Source organism: Patella vulgata, chromosome 6 (genome assembly GCF_932274485.2).
Source record: "Patella vulgata chromosome 6, xgPatVulg1.2, whole genome shotgun sequence".
Lineage (NCBI taxonomy): Eukaryota > Metazoa > Mollusca > Gastropoda > Patellidae > Patella > Patella vulgata.
Window position 1 is genome coordinate 52,990,160 of NC_065884.2, and position 20,611 is coordinate 53,010,770.

Below are 20,611 nucleotides of genomic sequence, written 5' to 3' on the forward strand. Positions count from 1 at the left end.
AATAGGCTTTACGACATTTACGCCAGATTTCAATGCGCATGAGCACAAAAGTTCCCGATTGGCGCGGTCGGTCACGCACTTTACTGCAAAAAGTGTAATAATTCTAAGTAATTCCAAGAAATTATTCAACTGACCATAACAAAAAGATAATCATGGAACCAGCGAAACTTGTTGAAGTGCTTCGGGCCACGCTCGATCCAGGTCAACGGGAACAGGCCGAACAACAATTGACAGAGGTGATTATTCTGTAACAGAAATATCAGAATCCACGTTTTGTCGACAAAATGGCAGCCACATTTTTCGTTGGTGAAATACCTATTCTATGACTTGGCGAATCCCACTGTCAGTTTCAAATAAATATAATCGGATAATTACCCACTCCTACCCATTTAGATTTCAATTTTGTTATTAAGTTGTCAGTTTTGTGTAGTTTTAAGTTATCTTATTATAGAGTTTAATCAAAACTCATTTTATTCATTTTTGCATGTTTCATGTTATAAATGATTTTTACCTTCAAAGTTCAAATTGACATTTAATAATTTACTCTCTGACCAAAGAGACATAAGCTACATTTAGACTTGGATGCACAAATTGTCAGTTCACAGCGCCAAGTGACTAAGTCTACTGGAATACAATTCTTGTATGTTTTGTCCAAGGTTTGTTCATTAATCTAATTTTTAAACAGATGGTTGTTATATTTACAATATGATAGTATATCCAGATTGTTTCACACCACAAATCCATATTATTACTGATATTAGCTTGCTTTAAATAAAGCTAAAACAACAAAAATGGGGCTAAACCTCTAACTCAATATTATCCATAATATTCAAAATTTAAAAAAAGACAATTAGAATTCAATATTATTTCAATCAATATTGAAGTTATCTTTTTACTGTGAAAAAATGGTACCCTAATATCCAATATCTACGACACAATCAACATTTTAAAATCAGTGCACAATGTTGTGTACTACAAGACAATGCAGACGCACCGGTGATTAAAGATGACTGAGTGACAACGACAAAAAAATAGTCTAAAACATGAAAATTGGACTAAGTTGATGCAAACGATTGCTGTTGAATTTGAACTGTTCACATATTACATGAACATAATTAGAGATACATTGTGTAAGATTTAGATAAAGAGCTGGCCGTTCTTGCTATAAATAGTTAGAAAATAGATATGCAAAAATTATATATTGAAAATTTTATTCAAATTACTTTTTTCTGAGCAAAAATATTGACTATTGATCGTAACCACCATACTGGTTGTTCAATGCTTAGCCGCGTTTCACCATTTTTAAGTTACAACATTAAATGGCCGAACCGTCCTAAGCTACTTAAAATCGGACCTGATTATGGTCTTATCCTTAGAAATTACAATAAAAATTTTAAAAATTGAATGCCAATCACATAATATACACTCATATTATACTGACCTGAACATGTGCTTATAGAACCATTTTCGTCCATTTTAAGGTTCCAATGAATAGCAGTACACACCTTTTTAAAGCTTTAAATTTTAAATAGAGTATGATTTCTCAGAACAAGATTTTAAATTGACTTTTTGTGAAGATGGTCAGATGTATCTTAAGTTTCACATACAATTTTAAAAGTTAGATTTGCATTAATTATATAATGTTACATATCGGTAACATGGCACAGTAATAGGTTAAATCACTTGTAATCTATGTTGTAAGAGTTGAATAACCAAACACAATGATTTTTTTTCTGTTTAGATACACAAAATAATTGGATTTTCACCAGTCTTGCTGCAGTTGGTTATGGGAGATCAAATTGATATGCCAGTTAGACAAGCAGGTACCTCCTATTAATTAGAAATCCAGTTGATTTTATTGCATTAAATAAAATATTCTTTTGAACTGTTTTGCTGGTGTTGAATGAAAAAATAAGCTGTTGATTTATTTAAATCATGTACTGTTGGTTTTGGAATGTCGGTAGAAAAAATTTTCCTTTTGGTAATAGCATGTTTTCAGGAAGAATTTGTAATTGTTATTAATGAGTAGGGCAGGTATTAAACCAAGCTTTCAAGATCTCTTAAAGTTTGATTCTCACTTCTGAGGGGTTGCTGTGATAGTTCAACTTTCAAGTATATTGTCGATAGGATAATAAATTTTATTCGAACTAATTCTACGTACAAATATAGCATTTAATTCTTCATAAGTAAAAAAGTAATAGAGCTTTTGATAATGTTTCTGCATTTGTAGGGGCAATTTACATGAAGAATATGGTAACACAGTTTTGGGCAGAACGAGAGGCCGAGAATCCTGGTGATCCAGTACCTTTTAGTATTCATGAACAGGACCGTGCCGCTATACGAGAAAATATCATTGAAGCTATTATCCACGCTCCTGAGTTAGTGAGGTAGGTCTGATTTAAAACTTTCCTGAACTTTGTGATTATGTTCAAATGAATGCTTTTGCAGGAATTTAATTTTATGAACTTTTGACAATCTAAAGGTATTAAGCACAGATTTATTGTCTTTCTGTATTGATGAGAAATGTTTATATAAACATATAAAGGTGCATTACATTGTCAACTTTATAGGCAAATTGAAAAAATGAAATCTGGTTTAATGTCCTGTTCTGCTCGCACTGGGCTAATGAAGATGGGCATATGCCATACAGTTTGCTATGGGGGAATTTTTGCCTGGACAGCGGCGCTACTGCCCACTCTTATATCAAATTCCAACTGCCAAGGGATCTTTTACGTACACACTAATTTGTAGATGGGACCTCCGGTTTTTGTCCCATCCAAATGACTAGAAAGCTGTCCTTGTCAGGCCCTCAGTTCTGCATCAATGACAAGGGGAAACGACGCCGGAAAATCCTGATGAACTCTTCGACCAACACCGGGAGTGAACCCACGTTCTCAAGGCTAGACAGACGGCATCTTACTCACTTAGCCACCGTGGCTCCCTTATAGACAAATTGAAAAGTAAAATACAGAAATTGTGATTGGGGGGTGGGGGGGTCATTTGTTGGGCTTGTTGTGTTTTACTTTTGGGTAATTATTATTGGGAACAAATTCTTTATTGTGAAATTTGCCTTGATAACACAGAACTTCATTTTCCATATCTTGATGGTCATAATTAGTAAACAGTTTGAAACCTAAGTGCAAATATACAGTAAAATTGAATTTGGCCATTGTATTGTTTGCATTCACAAAAATTTCAACCAAGAAAAGGAGATAACTCTTGTAAAAGATATTGATGTAATCAAGCATAGTGGAATTTATTTAGTCTAAAAATGATTTACTGAAGTCAAATGAGGGGATTAACAAGTAAAAGTTTTAAAAGTATTTACTTATTTATTTCAGAGTTCAACTTTGTGTCTGCATTAGTCATATATTTAAGAGTGACTTTCCTGGAAGGTGGCCAACTGTGGTTGAGAAAATGGCCATGTATATAAGAACTGACAATCATTCTGTATGGATGGGTGGTCTTATGTCTCTTTATCAACTTGTTAAAGTTTATGAGTAAGTTTATACCAAGTTTATTTTAAGTTTTTACAATAAACATAACATACAGATATAAACAATGGGTAAACAGGTCATATCATATGTAACACATCATATATAACACAGCTTTTTTACTGTTTATTAATTTTAAACTATTTAATTGTTCAGTGTCTTTTGGCGAAGACTATGTCTGCAGCTAATCAAATGTCACAGATGGTTTGAGACATTCTAAGGAGCACTTGTTTTGGGGGTGGGGGTGGGGGTCCCAAGTGCTAAAAAGAGAGAAAGAGAAATGGGGTTTAACATCCACTCGACACAACTAGGTCATTTCGGGACTAACATATGGTTTAATTTTTTTTAATAATTCACTTGCACATATAGGGGTCTTTAGCAGTGGGAGGAAACCGGAAGACCCAGAGAAAACCCACGAGGTTGGACAGGCGACCCTACTCCTTGTCACGTACAACCGGGGATTCGAAACCACGCCAGTCAACTCAATGACAGACTTTATGATACAGCGCGCACGCTGACCATTCAGCCAATCCCCCCCCCCCCCACCCAGTGCTAAATAGTTATGCATAGTGTTAAACGTAATTTACATTTTATTTATTTATTTTGAGATTGATTCAGTGGACACCAGCCTCACTTTTGGCTTGTGTATATTTCCTACAACATGTATTTTATGAAAGTAAATTAGTTCTAGAATATTTTTTCATGAATTAGGCTAATGTTTGAGGAAGTAAATAATCCATTTATGTTTGAGGAAGTAAATAATCCATTTATGTTTTCAGATATAAACGATTAGAGGAAAGAAAAGCATTTGATGAAACCATGACAGCCCTGTTACCTTTATTATATGAACGTGTGGTACAACTTTTACCCGATCTTTCCGAAATCTCTAATTTGTTACAGAAACAAGTTCTTAAGATCTTTTATGCCTTTACCCAGGTAAAATATTTTTTTATTTTTTTTTTAGAATATTCCCTATATTGTAATTAACACAAGGTGTCTGTGCAAGATCATACTTTTCACATTTCAAGTACCGGTAAATAGAATCATAGGTTGAAGGGATTTTTATATAACATGTAAAAAGGAAATTCCATTAAAAATGCACTACTTATTGTGGTAGGAAAAGCTCTAGAAAATAAGTTCCTCCAATTGGCTTTTATGTTGACTTCAAGTCATAGTTCAGTGAATGTAATAGGTTTTGAGTTTAAAGCAATGATGTTACAGTAACAAGTTTTGGTCTATGTGGTGGTTGAAGTAAATCATGTAAAGTATATCTTTTCTTTAGCACACTTGAATTAAGCTAATACTAAAGCATCCAATAGTCAGAACATCTGCAAACATACAGCAGCTTTTTCATTAGGGTTGTAGATCAAACCTTACAGTTAGTAGCATCCTGCCTTGCTGAGCTACTGGGCTAAGAATATGCATTTTCTTAGTAGTCCCACTGAAAACTGCTGAATGTGTCAACAGACTTACAGATCTTAAGTTTATTATGTTCGCTTGATTTGCCCTCAGCAATAAATATAAATAAAAACAATTTCAACAATACCTAGAAATGAGATTTTCATTTTATACCTCAAATTTATTTTCAGATAATGTCCTGATTCTTCTACTTGAAGAAATCGAAAGTCTAAAATGCTTGAAATCCTGTTTAAAGTCTGTGTCATGTGCATCTTTTGGAAAATTATAATTGTCCGCAGCTTAATCCATGCTAAAATTAATTCAGATTGATTATTTGATTAATAAATCAAAATATTAACAGTGAATAATCTCCAGGCTTGGATTTAATAAGATATCCCATAAAAAGATTTTAGCAAAGATTATGAGTGCCAATGAAATTATTTGTTTATTTCAGAATTTCCTACCATTAGATACAATAACGAGAGATGTTTTTACACAATGGATGGAAGTATTTCGAGCTATAGTAGATAGACCGGTTCCACCAGTAAGTGTCTAATATATTAGTCACTTTTAATTATAAGTTACTGTGCCCTTAATATGTATTCAGTTAAATGTTTTTGTGTTAAAACAATTACAGCTTTCATTATTTCTGTGCTTTAAAGAAATATGTTTTTTAACAGTATATATTGGCTGTACATTTCCTGAGCTGATCAGTAATAGAAATAGCCATGTCAAATCTCTCAGCCTTAGAGAATCTGAATTTTAAACCTGTATTCTGTTAAATATAATCAAATTATTAGTATTTGATATTATTTTAAAAGGAAACAAATCAAATAGATGAAGAAGATAGACCAGAATTGGCTTGGTGGAAAGTTAAAAAATGGGCTGCTCATATATTGTCCAGATTATTTGAAAGGTGGGTTAGGTAGTTTTAGATTAAAAAATGTTTAAACCTAATAATTGTTTTTACAGATGGGGAATAAACTTGTGCGATTGATTACTTAGAAGTGAATCTATATTACTAATAATTCAGCACCTAAATATCTTGTCAAAACATAAATTAAATGGATTTAGTAAACATTAATCTGTTGAATTTTGTTAATGATGTTTTTATTAATCTACAGATATGGAAGTCCAGGAAATGTTACAAAGGATTATACAGAATTTGCTGAATGGTATCTGAAGAGTTTCTCTGGTAAGTATGGCATCTGAGAACAATTTGATAAGCTTTTTCTTTAAACATACATTATGCAAGAGGTAAATCTGCCTATTGCAGGTGTTTCTTTAGGCCCAAAATGTTATAACTATTAATTAGGCATTTATTACTGGATTTGAATCCGATCTACTGTTCAACACCCATCGTGACAATGGTAGCAATGACAATCAAGGCTAAAATGATTTAAGATAAGGTATTCTCATCTTAGAGTAATGCAATTTGACTGAAATTTTCAGCATATTCCTTTTACATTATCTAGTTGTTAACTATTATAGTGAGAACTGTCAGCTCTTTATCTAATCTTCCATAATGTATTTTTAATATTAAATCAAATGTAATTATTGTTCCTTAGTCTGTGTACAATTTAGAACCCTGTTTTGTTGAAGTTGATAACTGTGAGATTTTATTGTAACAGTATGTTGTATATATTTATAGGTGGTATATTACAAGTGCTTATGAAAGTGCTAGATCAGTATCAACAGAAAATATATGTAGCACCTAGAGTTATACAGCAAGCTCTCAATTATATTAATGAAGGGTAAGTTGATACCAGGGTTCTTAATCCATTTTCAAATGAACCTGCCAGTGGTAACAGATAATCATCTTTGCAATGACAGGCATGTTTGGTTATGCCATACTCTATGCACAACAATAATTGCATAACATATTCAGAATGATAATAGGCCTACTTAAAACTCTTGAATAAACAATACTTTTGCAATTGCATACTTAAACTCATACATCAACATATATTGACATTTGTAGTCAAATTTCAGTAAGCCACGATAGATGTATAACAAACATGTTTTTTGGTAAATTGATATCTTTCAAACACCTGGGACAAATCCACTCTATTTCTTAATGGTTATACATGAAACATGATAAAGCGACAACAAACATAATTTCATGATCGAAATAGTACAAATAAAGTATTTATTGTTTGCCCCCTCCCCAATACCTCCTTTTTGGGGTCTAAATTTGGCCCCCTTGTTGGTGTTTTAAAAAGGTTAAGTATTTTAATAATGAAGACATGGATTGAAATCTAAAAGTTGTATCATAAAGTGAAAGTAAGGGATGTTTCTATCCATCAGAAGTGTAAAATCCTGAAAATCTTAATATAATCTTTACAGTTGGCAGTCTGAGGCACTTGAACACTGTTATTGATTTCATTACATTTAGAATTTGGTTAAATCACTGTTTTGTTTTGATAACTTTTTAAAGTTAATTTTCTTGTTTTACAGAATTGGTCATGCTTTTTCTTGGGGATTTATTAAACCTCATGTACAGGTATGTTGATTTCCAATTATTTTACTACTAAAGATTAGTTTTTTGATAAGTGATTGGAAATTCATAACTTGCTAGAAATCAGAATCTTCTACCACTTACACAAACTGACATGGGGAAGGGTTAGGAAACTGGATTTGGTTGTTTATTAGAAATAATTCTACAGATTATAGAATTGCTCGGCTTATTTATATATTTGGTTTAAATAGAACATTTGTCCTGGAGCATTTGCCATTTATAGTTATGATAGACTAAATATTCCAGTGTCAATATGTGACTAATATGTAGGACATACTCCTTGCAGTGTTTCGATTGATTAGACCTAATCCCACTTAACACTGCTGTAAAGGAAGCAAATTTCTGTTCCAAATTATGACTGGTCAATAGTCTGATTAACAACCAATAGTTAACAGCATAACAATATCGTTACGCTTTAAACAGAGCTCCAAATTGGACCAAATATGTTTACATAACGTTGCGTCATGACTCAGATTTTATTATGCCCAATTAACCAGTGCATAGCAGAATATTGCAGAAAAAACTAATTGCGTGACAAATGAGGCTACCAACACGGATACAATTTAAACAATACTGTTTGGAGACCCAGATTAAATGAAGGGCTGTCATGTTGCTGTACTGGGGATATGTTGATTGAACGGGAAAATAGACACACCCCCTCGAAAGTTCTAGTATTAGAAGCAAATCCAGCAATGGCCAGAGAGGGATTTCTCGGGCCATTGCTTCAGGAATATGTATGTAGGATAACTCTTGTGTTTAATTTGTAACCGGCACCAAAACATTTCATATCTTATACATTCAATATTGCTAATTATTTAGTCTTAATATATATGAGATAATTTTGTTATTTTTCAGACAATGATATCCAGTGTTATATTTCCATTGATGTGTCATAGTGATGAAGATGATGAGTTATGGAACACTAATCCACATGAATATATTCGTGTTAAATATGGTATGTATTGAAATACTAATGTGGTTGTATACTGCCGGTGACCCTTTTTGGGTAGGTCTGTCCGCTCTAGTGAAATTTATATGGAATATTTAAATTAGGGAAACGAAGAAGCCTATTGAATTTCAGTAATTTCCGTTTATTACTTCTAGAGTTATGGCCCTTGTTTTACTTTATTGAATCTTGTGAACGCTCTAACATCAAAAGTTATCTGCCGCTCTGTATGAAATTTACATGCGTCATTTAAATTAGTAAAGAGAAGAATCCTATTGAATTTCAGTAATTTCCATTTATTACTTCTAGAGCTATGGCCCTTGTTTCACTTTGTTCAACCTTGTTAATGCTCAATTGATGAAAGTTACCATCCGATATGTATGAAATTTATATGCATCATTGAGACCCTTGTTTCACTTTGTAGAACCTTGTGAACCCTCAAACGGCAAAAATTATAATCTGATCTGTATGGAACTGTCTTATAAAGGCCCCCATTACCTACAAAGGAATAAATATGCGACAACCCTTGTGGACCGCTTGGATGATTTAGCTGCTGTGGGTGTATGTTTTGTTGCCTGGCAACCTATCTTTACATTAAATTATCAATAAAAAAATGCATTCAAATCCACTAAAGATCGCAGGTTAATCACATCAAGAATTGATATGGCCTGGATCAGTTAATTGATGTATAATTAATAATTTGGATAACATTTCAGGCCTAAAGAAAGACATGCAATATGCAGATTTAGCTCTTGTATAATACATGTTTACATTAGACAACTTTGGAGGCGATTCTTCTATTATTTACAAAGGTATTGCCCTTGTCAGTCAAAAGCAAGTAAATTTGAGTTGTTGCCCTTTTCATCTTTGTTTATTAAATTTCACATGTACCTTTTAAATCCAAATATTTCATAGGATGAATCAATTTATTCTCAGTGTAATATTCCTATTAAATTTGTTTTTTTAGATGTTTTTGAGGATTTTTTCTCCCCGGTAATGGCTGCTCAGACAGTGTTTTATACAGCAGCTGCCAAACGTAAAGAAGTTTTAAATAAAGCAATGGGTTTCTGTATGTCTATTTTAACTGGACAAAATGTTGATCCAAGGCAAAGAGATGGAGCATTACATATGATAGGTGCTGTAGCAGAAGTTTTATTGAAGGTGAGAATTAATTCCAAATTTTAATGTTCCTGATTTTTAAATGCAGAAATGTAGAATAATCTACATGCCTTTGGGACTTGGTACTTAATTTAATTACAGATTGCGTAAGAAACAATTATTTGATGATATAATGTTACATTAATTGAATTTGATATAAATAATACTTTTAATTTGTGATAAAAAATGTAATTGATGGTTAGAATTGGCCTCTGATTATTGATTAGAATATTTAGGGACAGTGGATTTCACATAGAACATGTGTCAAAATATCTTGACTGTAAGAATAGTTTTATAATGAATTTATTAAAGTATGTGAAATAGAAATATTTTTTTATGGTTAATTTTTTAGAGAAAAATATATAAAGATCAAGCCGAGTTGATGCTTACGTCCCACGTATTTCCCGAATTTACCAGTGAAATGGGTTATCTTAGAGCTAAGGTAAGCTTATGTTTTATTGTCTAATACAATAGAAGACATATTGGTCCATGTAAGAGATATATTTGAGTTCTCAGATACTACTGCATCACCTAAAAAAAGGGGATTGTCTGGGATTCTCAAATACAATTGCATTCAAACAAAGTATATTGTCCATTGCAATACTTAACTACTTATTATTTTTAATTTCAGGCATGTTGGGTGATGAGATGTTTCTCTAAACTAAAGTATCGTAATCCAGCTAATTTAACACAGGCTCTCGAACTGATCAAAGCTTGTCATTGTACTGATAAAGATTTACCTGTCCGTGTAGAAGCAGCTATTGCTTTACAAATGTTAATAACTGATCAAGAAAAAGGTGAGAGATACTTGGATGACCATAAGTATGATGTCAGTGTCTTCGATAACATCGTGAAATATTTGTGTTTACTATATAATTATCCGGTGATGATGGGCTTGGTGCCGTAGTAGAACAATCCTAATTTCAAGCACTGTTATACTTTACTAATTAATCAGGCAACAAATAATTAAGTTCTTAACAGATGGTATGTATTTTTAACTCCTTAGGAGGCATGACCCAATCATTACTTCAATAAACATTGTGTTCGTCTTTGATTCCTGAGGTGAAAAAAATACCATGCTTTTCCCGACTAACAATGACATACATCTACATCAATTACAGTTTCATTCAAGGCATTTTAAAGTGTAATATTTTTCAATTGCTTTTATTTTTCAGCCAAGACTTTCTTAAAACCACATATTAAACAAGTTGTGTTAGGTAAGAATAGTGTGGGTTATTATCTTACTGTATATTGTACTGACATTAGTTCACATAAAACAACAAAATGCACTGCTACAATATTTAATTTGGTAAATATACTAGAGCTGGGTAAAATATTGATATAAGTCGATAGTATTGATTAGACATGCCAAAAAAGCACTATTGGTAGAGGTATGTTACTATTGATTATTCTCTTCATCTATTTTTTGTGTGTAGGGAGTCGACTCAATGTTTTCTGTGAGTTACTCCTTCCTATATGTAATAATACAATACCTCCTTCCTATATGTAATAATACAATACCTTCGGTCACTAAAATTACTTCAAAAAATCAATGTAGTATATTAAAAAAAAATGTTAAAATTAAATTTGCCCTTATTTAAACAATACTTTGAGTTTGAAACAATTTCTGTTGAATCACCATATCATGGAATTCGCCAAATCGGAGATGCCCGGGGAGCTTTTCCCCTTTCAGAATTCGTCGACTCATTATTAAGTACAAATGACATCGCCCTCATTGATGACAAAACACTTTTATTTCTTCATTCAGAATCAAGGTTATTATTTAATGATGATAAACAATTTACGAATTCGTGATAACAAGCTCTTTATTAATATTTCTCTACTTTTAGCACGCGAATTGACAACGAATTGTCTGACATATTGGTATTTCGATACTATTGATTATCATTCGACATTTCGATGTAGATTATCGATAGTAAAAATCTCTATCAATACCCAGCAGTAAAATATACTGTATGTTGTGGTTATGTTAATTACAAGTATCTACTTGCAAGTTAATACATCAAATATCAGATGGAGGGTACTTGGATCAAACATAGCAAATAGCATCTAATCTTGTTATCCATGCTGTAAAATAATGATTAATAGAAGTAGGAGCACTTGTTCGATCACGTACAATATATCAACATACAATAGTCATTTTATATCTATATACTATTTGTTGTTTTTTTTTAATTAAAATTATATATTATTTGTTTAAAGAATTGTTGAAGATTATTCGAGAAACTGAGAATGATGATTTAACTGGTGTTATGCAGAAATTTGTGTGTACTTATGTTGAGGATATGATACCAGTAGCAGTAGAAATGATGAGCCATTTAGTTAGTATTTTACCTTTATCATTTGTGTTATTAATCAAAATGGTAGTAATACAGTTTGTTGATTTTGCTGTAGTGCTTCTGCTGAATAATTCTGTGTTTTCCACTAAAAACAACAGACATTGTTTCCTTCAAAATGTTATTAGAATGTAGTTTAGTGAAACCTGCTCCTATAATATGGAGAAGAAAACTTTTATCTTCTTAAAATAGACACAGATGAGCCAATTAGTAGAATACTGTTAATGAGAAAAGTGTGAGATATGTATGTTTTGTGCTTGATATCAATATTAAATTCATTCAAGAAGAAAGTAATGCTCTTTTTATTTCTTTGTAACACACCAGTAATTTTTGCTTCTGGTAATTTCAGGCAGAAACATTTGCCCAAGTGTTGACAACCGATTTTGATGGATCTGAAGAGAAAGCCATTACAGCGTTAGGAATATTAAATACTATGGAAACGATATTAAATGTTATGGAGGACCAAAAAGAGGTAGGTGATTCATACTTAAAGAGTCTTGTGCAAGCCCTTGAACTTTGTCAATTTGTAGTCCTGTTTATGGGTATATCTGTGAAATCATTACAACAGAGTAAACAGATCCATCTAAAGTCATACTTTACTGTAATATCAAAGGGCAGATTTAAGTATATTGGATATAATATCTAAGGGATACTTGTTGGATGTCATATATTTTAATTATAGAATATTCTTAAGCTATTGTGATAAATTCAAAAAGGCTATAGTACTACTTTAGTTAAACAGTACACAACTTACTGTCAACCCAACCTCTGAAGATTTAGATAACATAAATGGGGATTAGAATAACGAATAATAAGATAATGAAGTTTTGATAATATATATTTCAGATTATAACCCAGTTAGAAGGAATAGTGCTCAATGTTATAGGAATTATTTTACAACAACAAATGATAGGTTAGTATTTTAAACATTTAGGATTTTTTCATCAAACTTTCTTTGTCAGTGGAGTAGATCAGATTTGAAGATATTCTGTTGTATGAGCAAATTATGACTCCTTATCTTATTGCAAATGTAAAAATTGTTTCTACGTTTAAGCTAATGGGATTATACAGTTCTACGATTAATACCAGAAAGAAAATAAGTGTCCTTTCATTACACATTGAACATTACAGAATTGAATTCTTTTGTATTTTAGATTTTTATGATGAAGTTTTATCTCTGATCTATAGTTTAACTAGTACACAAATATCACATCACATGTGGGAAGTATTTGGTATGATATATCAAATGTTCCAGAAAGATGGCATGGACTATTTCACAGGTTTGTAAAACTTTCAAAACTACATTTCCGTATTAAACAGGCCTTGATTTTTTATTATGGTACATATTTCTTGCTGTAGCAAAAACGACCTAGAATGGCAATTTATATCCATCTACAGCATTTTTGAAACCACAGAAAACTCTACCATACGAGTAGCCAAGTATACTTTAGTTTTCTCTAGCTTGAGGATGTATGTATCTTAACCATGATTTATTAAATAGCTAGATGACATTTTCCCCTTCGTCCAGACCGTATCCAAAGCAATCTAGCCAGAATGAACAGTAATATTTCTTAATGATGATTTTAGTTTGCAAAGCTATTTAAAAAGAATAATATTTTTTATGGAACATTAACTTGATTAGAATGTCCACAACGTTATATTTGATTTGTAAATTAATAGAAAATGTTTTTGTGTGATCTATTAACAGATATGATGCCTGCCTTGCATAATTATATCACAGTTGATACCGATGCCTTCTTATCTAATCCACAACACATACAAGTTATTTATGAAATGTGTAAAGCAGTAAGTACTTTATGAAATATCAATTTTAAAGATGCATTCATTATTTTAAAGATGCGTTATGTAAGAATTAGCTGAAGAGCTGGCCGTTCTTCCTATAATAGTTCAATAAGAGATAATGAGAAATGAATATTGAAAATTACTTTATTCTAAGTGCAGTTACGAGTTTTTCGAGTTTTAACAAGTACCATTCCTACGGTAATAAGCAAGATCCTGATCATTCATTTTATTAAATGACAAATGTGTTCTAATCCATTTGGGGGGTTGGATGGCCGAATGGTTAGCATGTGCACACTGTATCATAAGGTCTGTCATCGAGTCGAGGAGTAGGGTCGCCTGTCCAACCTTGTGGGTTTTCTCCGGGTCCTCCGGTTTCCTCCCACTGCTAAAGACCCCTACGCGCAAGCGAATTGTTGAAATAAAATTGAACCATGTTATAGTCCCGAAATGACCTAGTTTGTGTCAGTGGACCTTAAACCCATTTCTCTCTCTCTCTCTGATATTGGCTTGTCATGTGAATAAATGTCTAATGATCCTGTCGCATTTGAATCTAGGAAAAAGTCCTGCAATAGGCAGAATTAGCTCTTACATAATGCATGTTTAAGTGCTGTTCTTGTCATTTGGCATAATTTGTCTTTCATTTATTTATAACATTTACCAAGTATATGAATATTTTGCTTCTGTTAGTAATTATCAATTTGTTACTACCACTGATGATTTGTGTATAGTTTGTTTGATAATACTGTAACATATTTTGGTAGGTATTGAATGGTGATGAAGGAGAAGATGCTGAATGTCATGCAGCTAAATTATTAGAAGTTATTATATTACAATGTCCAGGAAAAGTAGATCCAGTAAGTCTTTATACCTTTCCTATTTTTTTTTCCTCACAGGATTAATCCCCTTCTTAAAAGTATTATCCTCTTGCAAACAGAAATAAATAAAACTAACTTGATCCTGTATTGCTGACAAACTGTACACTTAATCAAAGGCTGTATAGATGGAAGAGAATAGATTCAATATTACACATTTTAATAATAATGAAAAAAATTTGAACAGATTAAACACAATTCTATCTTGATAAAAAAAAATAACAACTGAAGTGTTAAATTTTGTTGTGATTCTACATCTACCGGAACTGTGAAAAGTTATGGAATGCAATACAAGGTAAGCTTGATAAGCAAGCTATTTGAATTATTGATTAAATTGTTGATAAATAGATTATTTTATTTTCACAGGTTATACCTACATTTGTAGAATTAGTATTACAGAGATTAACACGAGAAGTACAGACGTCTGAATTACGTACAATGTGTTTACAAGTTGTTATATCTGCCTTGTATTATAATACTCCCCTATTACTCGATACCCTAACTAAATTACAAGTTCCTAATGTTACCGGTTCTATTATGGCACAATTCCTGAAACAGTGGATATGTGATGCAGATTGTTTCCTCGGGTAATTTTACTTTAAATTATATCATGCATATCGTATTTAGTTTGCATATTTCTTTTTTAGCCATTTGAGAAAAAAATGAACTGTTGCCATTTAATTCATGCCAAGAAATTTAACTTGATGAAATTAATTTTAATAGAGAAGTAGAGTTGTTTTTCATGCAAAGCCTATTGATGTTGAATTGTGTATATTATATATGTATGTTATTTTGTATATTTACAGGTTACATGATAGAAAAATAAGTGTGTTAGGATTATGTTCATTGATGAATACACCTAATAATAGACCTAATGAAATTTCGTCAGTCGCTGCTAGAATATTACCAGCTTCCTTATTATTATTTCAAGGTTTAAAACGAGCTTATGCAAGTAAGTTGATCTTTTAAAGACAGGAGTTAAGAACTTCTCTCCTACCATCCAACCTCGTGGGTTTTCTCCGGGTCCTCCGGTTTCCTCCCACTGCTAAAGACCCCTACGCGCAAGCGAATTATTGAAATAAAATTAAACCATATGTTAGTTCCGAAATGACCTAGTTTGTGTCGAGTGGACGTTAAACCCCATTTCTCTCTCTCTCTCTCTCTCCTACCACATGTAACAGATATGAAGAATATTTATTGATAGCTGTATTGACTTGGCATTTAACATAATAAAAGGTTGTGTCTAATGTTGTATCCAAATACATCATGATCCTAGCTTCTTTAAAGATGTCTAAAAACATATTCAAACTTGACTTCAAATCCCTCTGCAAACATTCTAATCGCAAGAAAACTACCCCATGCCACAAGAATCAATAGTAAGTTGCCTTGTTTGTCACATGATTTGATGTGGGAGAATCCAATTTTAGCTTGTATTTGTCATTACGCTCTGTCCATTTGCCATAAATATCAAAGCCTAATTAAATTCTTGAATTTTCCTCTACCAATTTTTCAGGGAATCTTATATTTTTTAGTAAGGTTGAGTGTCTCTATTTTGAAAATATTCTATACTTTTTTGGGGAAATAACTACACTTTTCATGGATGTGTATCGTTAATACTAAAACCATATTTATCAGGTCGAGCACAGGAAGATAGTGATGATGATGATGACGAAGAAGAAGATGAGGAAGGGGATGGGGATGAAGGTAAATAATTATTGTTGTAGCACAAACAGAAAAACATGGAAGCAGTTTAAAAAAATGTTATTTTGAGTTACATGAATATGTTGAAAGGCTGAAGTTTTAAACACAAAGATAAAATAGTTTAATGATACATTATGGGAGATTTGATAAAGAGCTGGCAGACCTCACTATAATAGTTAAAACTAGATAATGTAAAGGGAATTTGCTGAAAATTTCAGTCAAATTGATCGACCCTGAACCAAGATTTTAGCGATTGAATTTTCGGTCTAGCCTCGATCATTACTAAAGTCGGTACGATAAAAAAAACAAAAACTTGGTTATCCATTTCATAATTAAATCAAGAACGAAAGTGGAGCAGCAAATGGTATCATAATCCAGTGAACGTCACAGGCTAGTGTTCACATTGAGAGTAGAATATGGTCTGGATAAGTTAGTTAATGTCTAAATAATAATTTAGATAACATTTCTGGCCTAAAGAAAGACCTGCAATAAACGATTTGGCTTTTGCATAATGTATGTTTAATATATGAATTATATTATTTATTACAGAGGTTTTAGATAGTGATGAAGATGATATAGATGAAAATGGAAAAGAATATCTCGAAAAGTTAGAAAAATCTGTAAGTTTTATCCAGAACTAAGTTAGCAACCATCTGTATGGTTTTTCGTTCTCTACCAGATTGTACACATTTTTCATACAATGGACATAAAATTTGTATGTTTGATTGGATTCAAAGGAGGCCTATATAATTTCTGTAAACCCCGGTAATATATAATTGTAGGTAAATGGTGATGACAGTGATAGTGATGATGAATATTCTGATGATGGAACAGAAGAAACAGCTTTAGAAAGTTTTCAAACACCAATTGATGAAGATAATAGTCCAGTAGATGAATATATAGGATTCAAAAATATTTTAGTTCGTAAGTACATCCATGCTGCATCCATAAACTGTAGATGGTTGTGGATTATTTCTATCTTGTCCTTTAATTTGTGTTTATGAACAGACACTTGGTTGGAATTCCAAGGCTATAAATCATTGTTATTAAATTATCAAGTTGTCTAATAAGTTCTTGTAATTTTTGTGCATGCATCTGAAACTTCATAGTAGAATTGTATTCAGGAATCCAGTTTAATGTTGCGTGTCAGATTATTTCATCTTTTCTGTTTTCTATACTTGTTTGTTCTGAACTGAAGTTACTAGTTCGATGATGTATTTATTCTTTGGTACTACATATTACAAATGAAGAACTTCATTCCTTTCACATGCAGGTAAACTGCATTCTCACCACATTTAACTGTAACAATATCATTATACAACCCTAAAAAAAGGAAAACTATGATAGGCATTGATTAGGAAACCTATTATTTTTCAGATCTACAACAAACAGATCCTAATTGGTACAATGCATTAACATCCCAGTTAAATAATGAACAGAGAAAAGAACTAGAAGATGTCTTTAAATTAGCTGATCAAAGACGAGCTGCAGCAGGTAGGAGATTAATTCTAATTATTGCGAACCACAGTTCTTTTATTTTTCAAGGAGTAGGATTTTTTCCGGGTTCTTACAGTTCTGTCAAAGACACCTTTATTGAAATAAAATTGAACCATGTGTTAGTTCCGGAATGACCTAGTTTGTGTTAGTGGAGTTAAACACCATCTCTCTCTCTCTGCAACTTTTTTCAGAATTTCATCTTGTGTTTTGCTCCATTGACTTTAGAAAATTTCCAGATTTATTGAATGAACAATGATCAATACAATGTTATATCTACTTAATAACATGATTATTATAACTATTTGTATTTCAGAATCGAAGCAAATAGAGGAACGAGGAGGCTATAATTTCACCAACACATCAGTACCACCAAGTTTTAATTTTGGTGGAAATTAACAAGTTGTGTGTGCGATAGTAATATACTATTTGACTGGCTTACTATTTTATATTTGAATAAAAAAACTCAACATAAAAGCAGCAAGTGAAATAAACTTCTATTTGAGAAGAAATGAATAATGTGTGATAGTGACATATTCTTGCTTCAGCTTAATTCCTTCAAGAACTACTAAAACCAAGACTTTCTCCAGCACAGACACACTGCTAACTAGTCGATATATTTCCTTGCTGCAGTCAAATGATTTTGTTTTCTTTGGATGTTTGATGCTACACCAAGATTCCACAGGCTACTATTTTCTGTTCCATAATATGTGATACATCTGTGATATTAGCCAATAGATAATAGACCTTGTCGTTTCAAGTCCTTGCCTCTTTAGGAAGGGAGATAACTCTCCCGTTATATATTCTATCAGGATGCGCTTTATAAAGTTATTTTGCGATGTGATTGTATTTCGTTTCATGTGAATATGTTTATATAAACGAAAGAGTAAAACAAGTGCTATTAATACAAATTTGGGAAGAGACAGACATCCAGACACTGATGTGTTCAACACCATCTTACCATTCTTATTTAATGCCAGATAATAAGAAGAGAAACAGTACTATTAAGACCCATTTCTAGTTCGATCGTCAAAAGATTATTAAATGGCCCAATTTTGCTCATAGTTCAGTATTTGATCTTTGATTAACTCATCAATAGAAGAAAGAAGATACCTACATGTAGTTATAATAAATTTCTAAATAAAAATGATTCTTTTGAAAACTTGTAGGCTAAATAGGACAATATTAAATTGAGTAGATGTCGTTTCTACAGCCCATGTGGTCTGCATGAAAGTTGTTTCTGGAATTTTACTAATAATTATCAGATATACTAATACATGTATTGGCCTATATGTTGCAATGTATGAAATTCCGAAGATTTTTTTTCGTGTAAGAGATTTAAACTGTGAATGGGTCTTAAAGAAAATCTTAAGTCTATGTCACAATATCACTAAATTACAATAGATTGTTACAGTTGACTTATTTCAATGAATTCTACAATTTTATGTAAATTATTTGTATTTTTTACTTTCATTACATGTGTACATTTTCTTCCATCCATATATGTATACACCAATAAAAAAAAAAAAGGAAAAAAAATCTTCTATTGAAGAATATAATGACTTAGGCGGTCAACAATAGTTAAAATACAATAAGATTATTTATGCAGTTGAATGAAACACATTGATACTAGATCTACCTCTTGGTAAATATTGCCTTGTCAGAAATTATTATAAAATAATTTAAAGTCCTAATTGGAGAAATACAATATACAATATGTATTATAAACTGTTTTTGTTGATAAAAATGGTTTTACTTAATGCAAAATGCGATGGCATTTTTTTTTTTTTTGCAACTGTTACAAAGTTATGTTGACTATTTAATTTAAGAAAATTGACTTGTTACTTGAAAATACAAAAAAATTCAAATTGTTGACAATCTGTTTTAACCTGTCATTTTATGCCACTGTGGATGAATAAAATAAAAATAAAATATTTACTGATTTATGTTTTGCTAGCTAGAGACTTGAGTTATCAATGTTGTAAAAATCCCTTGTAGAAATATAACAACAAATTGTATGTAGAACTTAAGTTTTGGTAGATATGGTTGGTATTTAAATGCACACTGTGTCTTCATTGGTAAGTGCAAAATACTGGATGCACCTCTCGGATTTCAGTAGTGTTCATGACTAAGCAAATAAGCCCAGTCTGTTTCAAGAATTTGCACAGGCACTTGGCAAGACAATGGTAAAGCATAGAAATTATCGCAATGTTAAATTGGGCATTTTCTCAAGTAATTTGTTTTTGTCTTGGTTACTTAAACATGCATTATGCAAGAGCTAAATCCGCCTATCGCAGGTCTTTCTTTAGGCCTGAAATCTTATCTAAATTATTAATTAGACATTAATTAACTTATCCAGACCATAATCAACTCTCGAGATGTCAACGCTAGCCTTCGATATCAGATGGATTAGAATCCTATATGCTGCAAAAGCTCATTGATAATTAAATCAAAACAATGGATAATCGAGACTATGCTTTTTAGCGTACTAACTTTAGTAATGATGAACGAGGCTAGGCAGAAATTTACAAAACTGATATCTCGGTTCATAGTGGACGAATTTGACTGAAATTTTCAACAAATTACCTTTACATTATCTAGTTTTTAACTATTACAGCGAGAACTGTCAGCTCTTTATCTAATCTCCCATAATGTATCTTTAATTCTGTGTAAATTGTTAGGGGAGTGGTAGGGCTATGTTTGTTTGACTATTTGAGCACTTGTGTCTTGTATGAGATGGGGCAAAATGACCACTTTTGGACTTTGGAAAATCTCATCTAGAACTTTATCTGATACTGATGCACAATATTGGATAATAAATTAAACTGGGGGAAATGTTTGCTGAAGGCAGTTTGAAATTCTGAATTACA

The 20,611-nt window shown here is 31.9% G+C and overlaps 1 protein-coding gene across 1 annotated transcript; it reads left to right on the forward strand.

Annotated features, from left to right (window-relative positions):
- The first annotated feature begins 37 nt into the window (after nt 1-37).
- On the forward strand, nt 38-19,679 carry LOC126823734 (importin-7). The gene is made up of 28 exons (XM_050552704.2): nt 38-236; nt 1,742-1,823; nt 2,231-2,387; nt 3,342-3,500; nt 4,274-4,430; nt 5,347-5,436; nt 5,714-5,808; nt 6,017-6,087; nt 6,544-6,646; nt 7,350-7,395; nt 8,266-8,365; nt 9,324-9,517; nt 9,867-9,956; nt 10,146-10,311; nt 10,690-10,731; nt 11,738-11,856; nt 12,221-12,343; nt 12,718-12,784; nt 13,026-13,151; nt 13,580-13,677; nt 14,436-14,528; nt 14,913-15,133; nt 15,353-15,498; nt 16,182-16,250; nt 16,797-16,867; nt 17,030-17,171; nt 17,625-17,741; nt 18,058-19,679. Exons 1-28 carry the CDS (start codon nt 153-155, stop codon nt 18,138-18,140), a joined length of 3,111 nt encoding a protein of 1,036 aa, XP_050408661.1. The 5' UTR covers nt 38-152; the 3' UTR covers nt 18,141-19,679.
- The last annotated feature ends 932 nt before the right edge of the window (nt 19,680-20,611 follow it).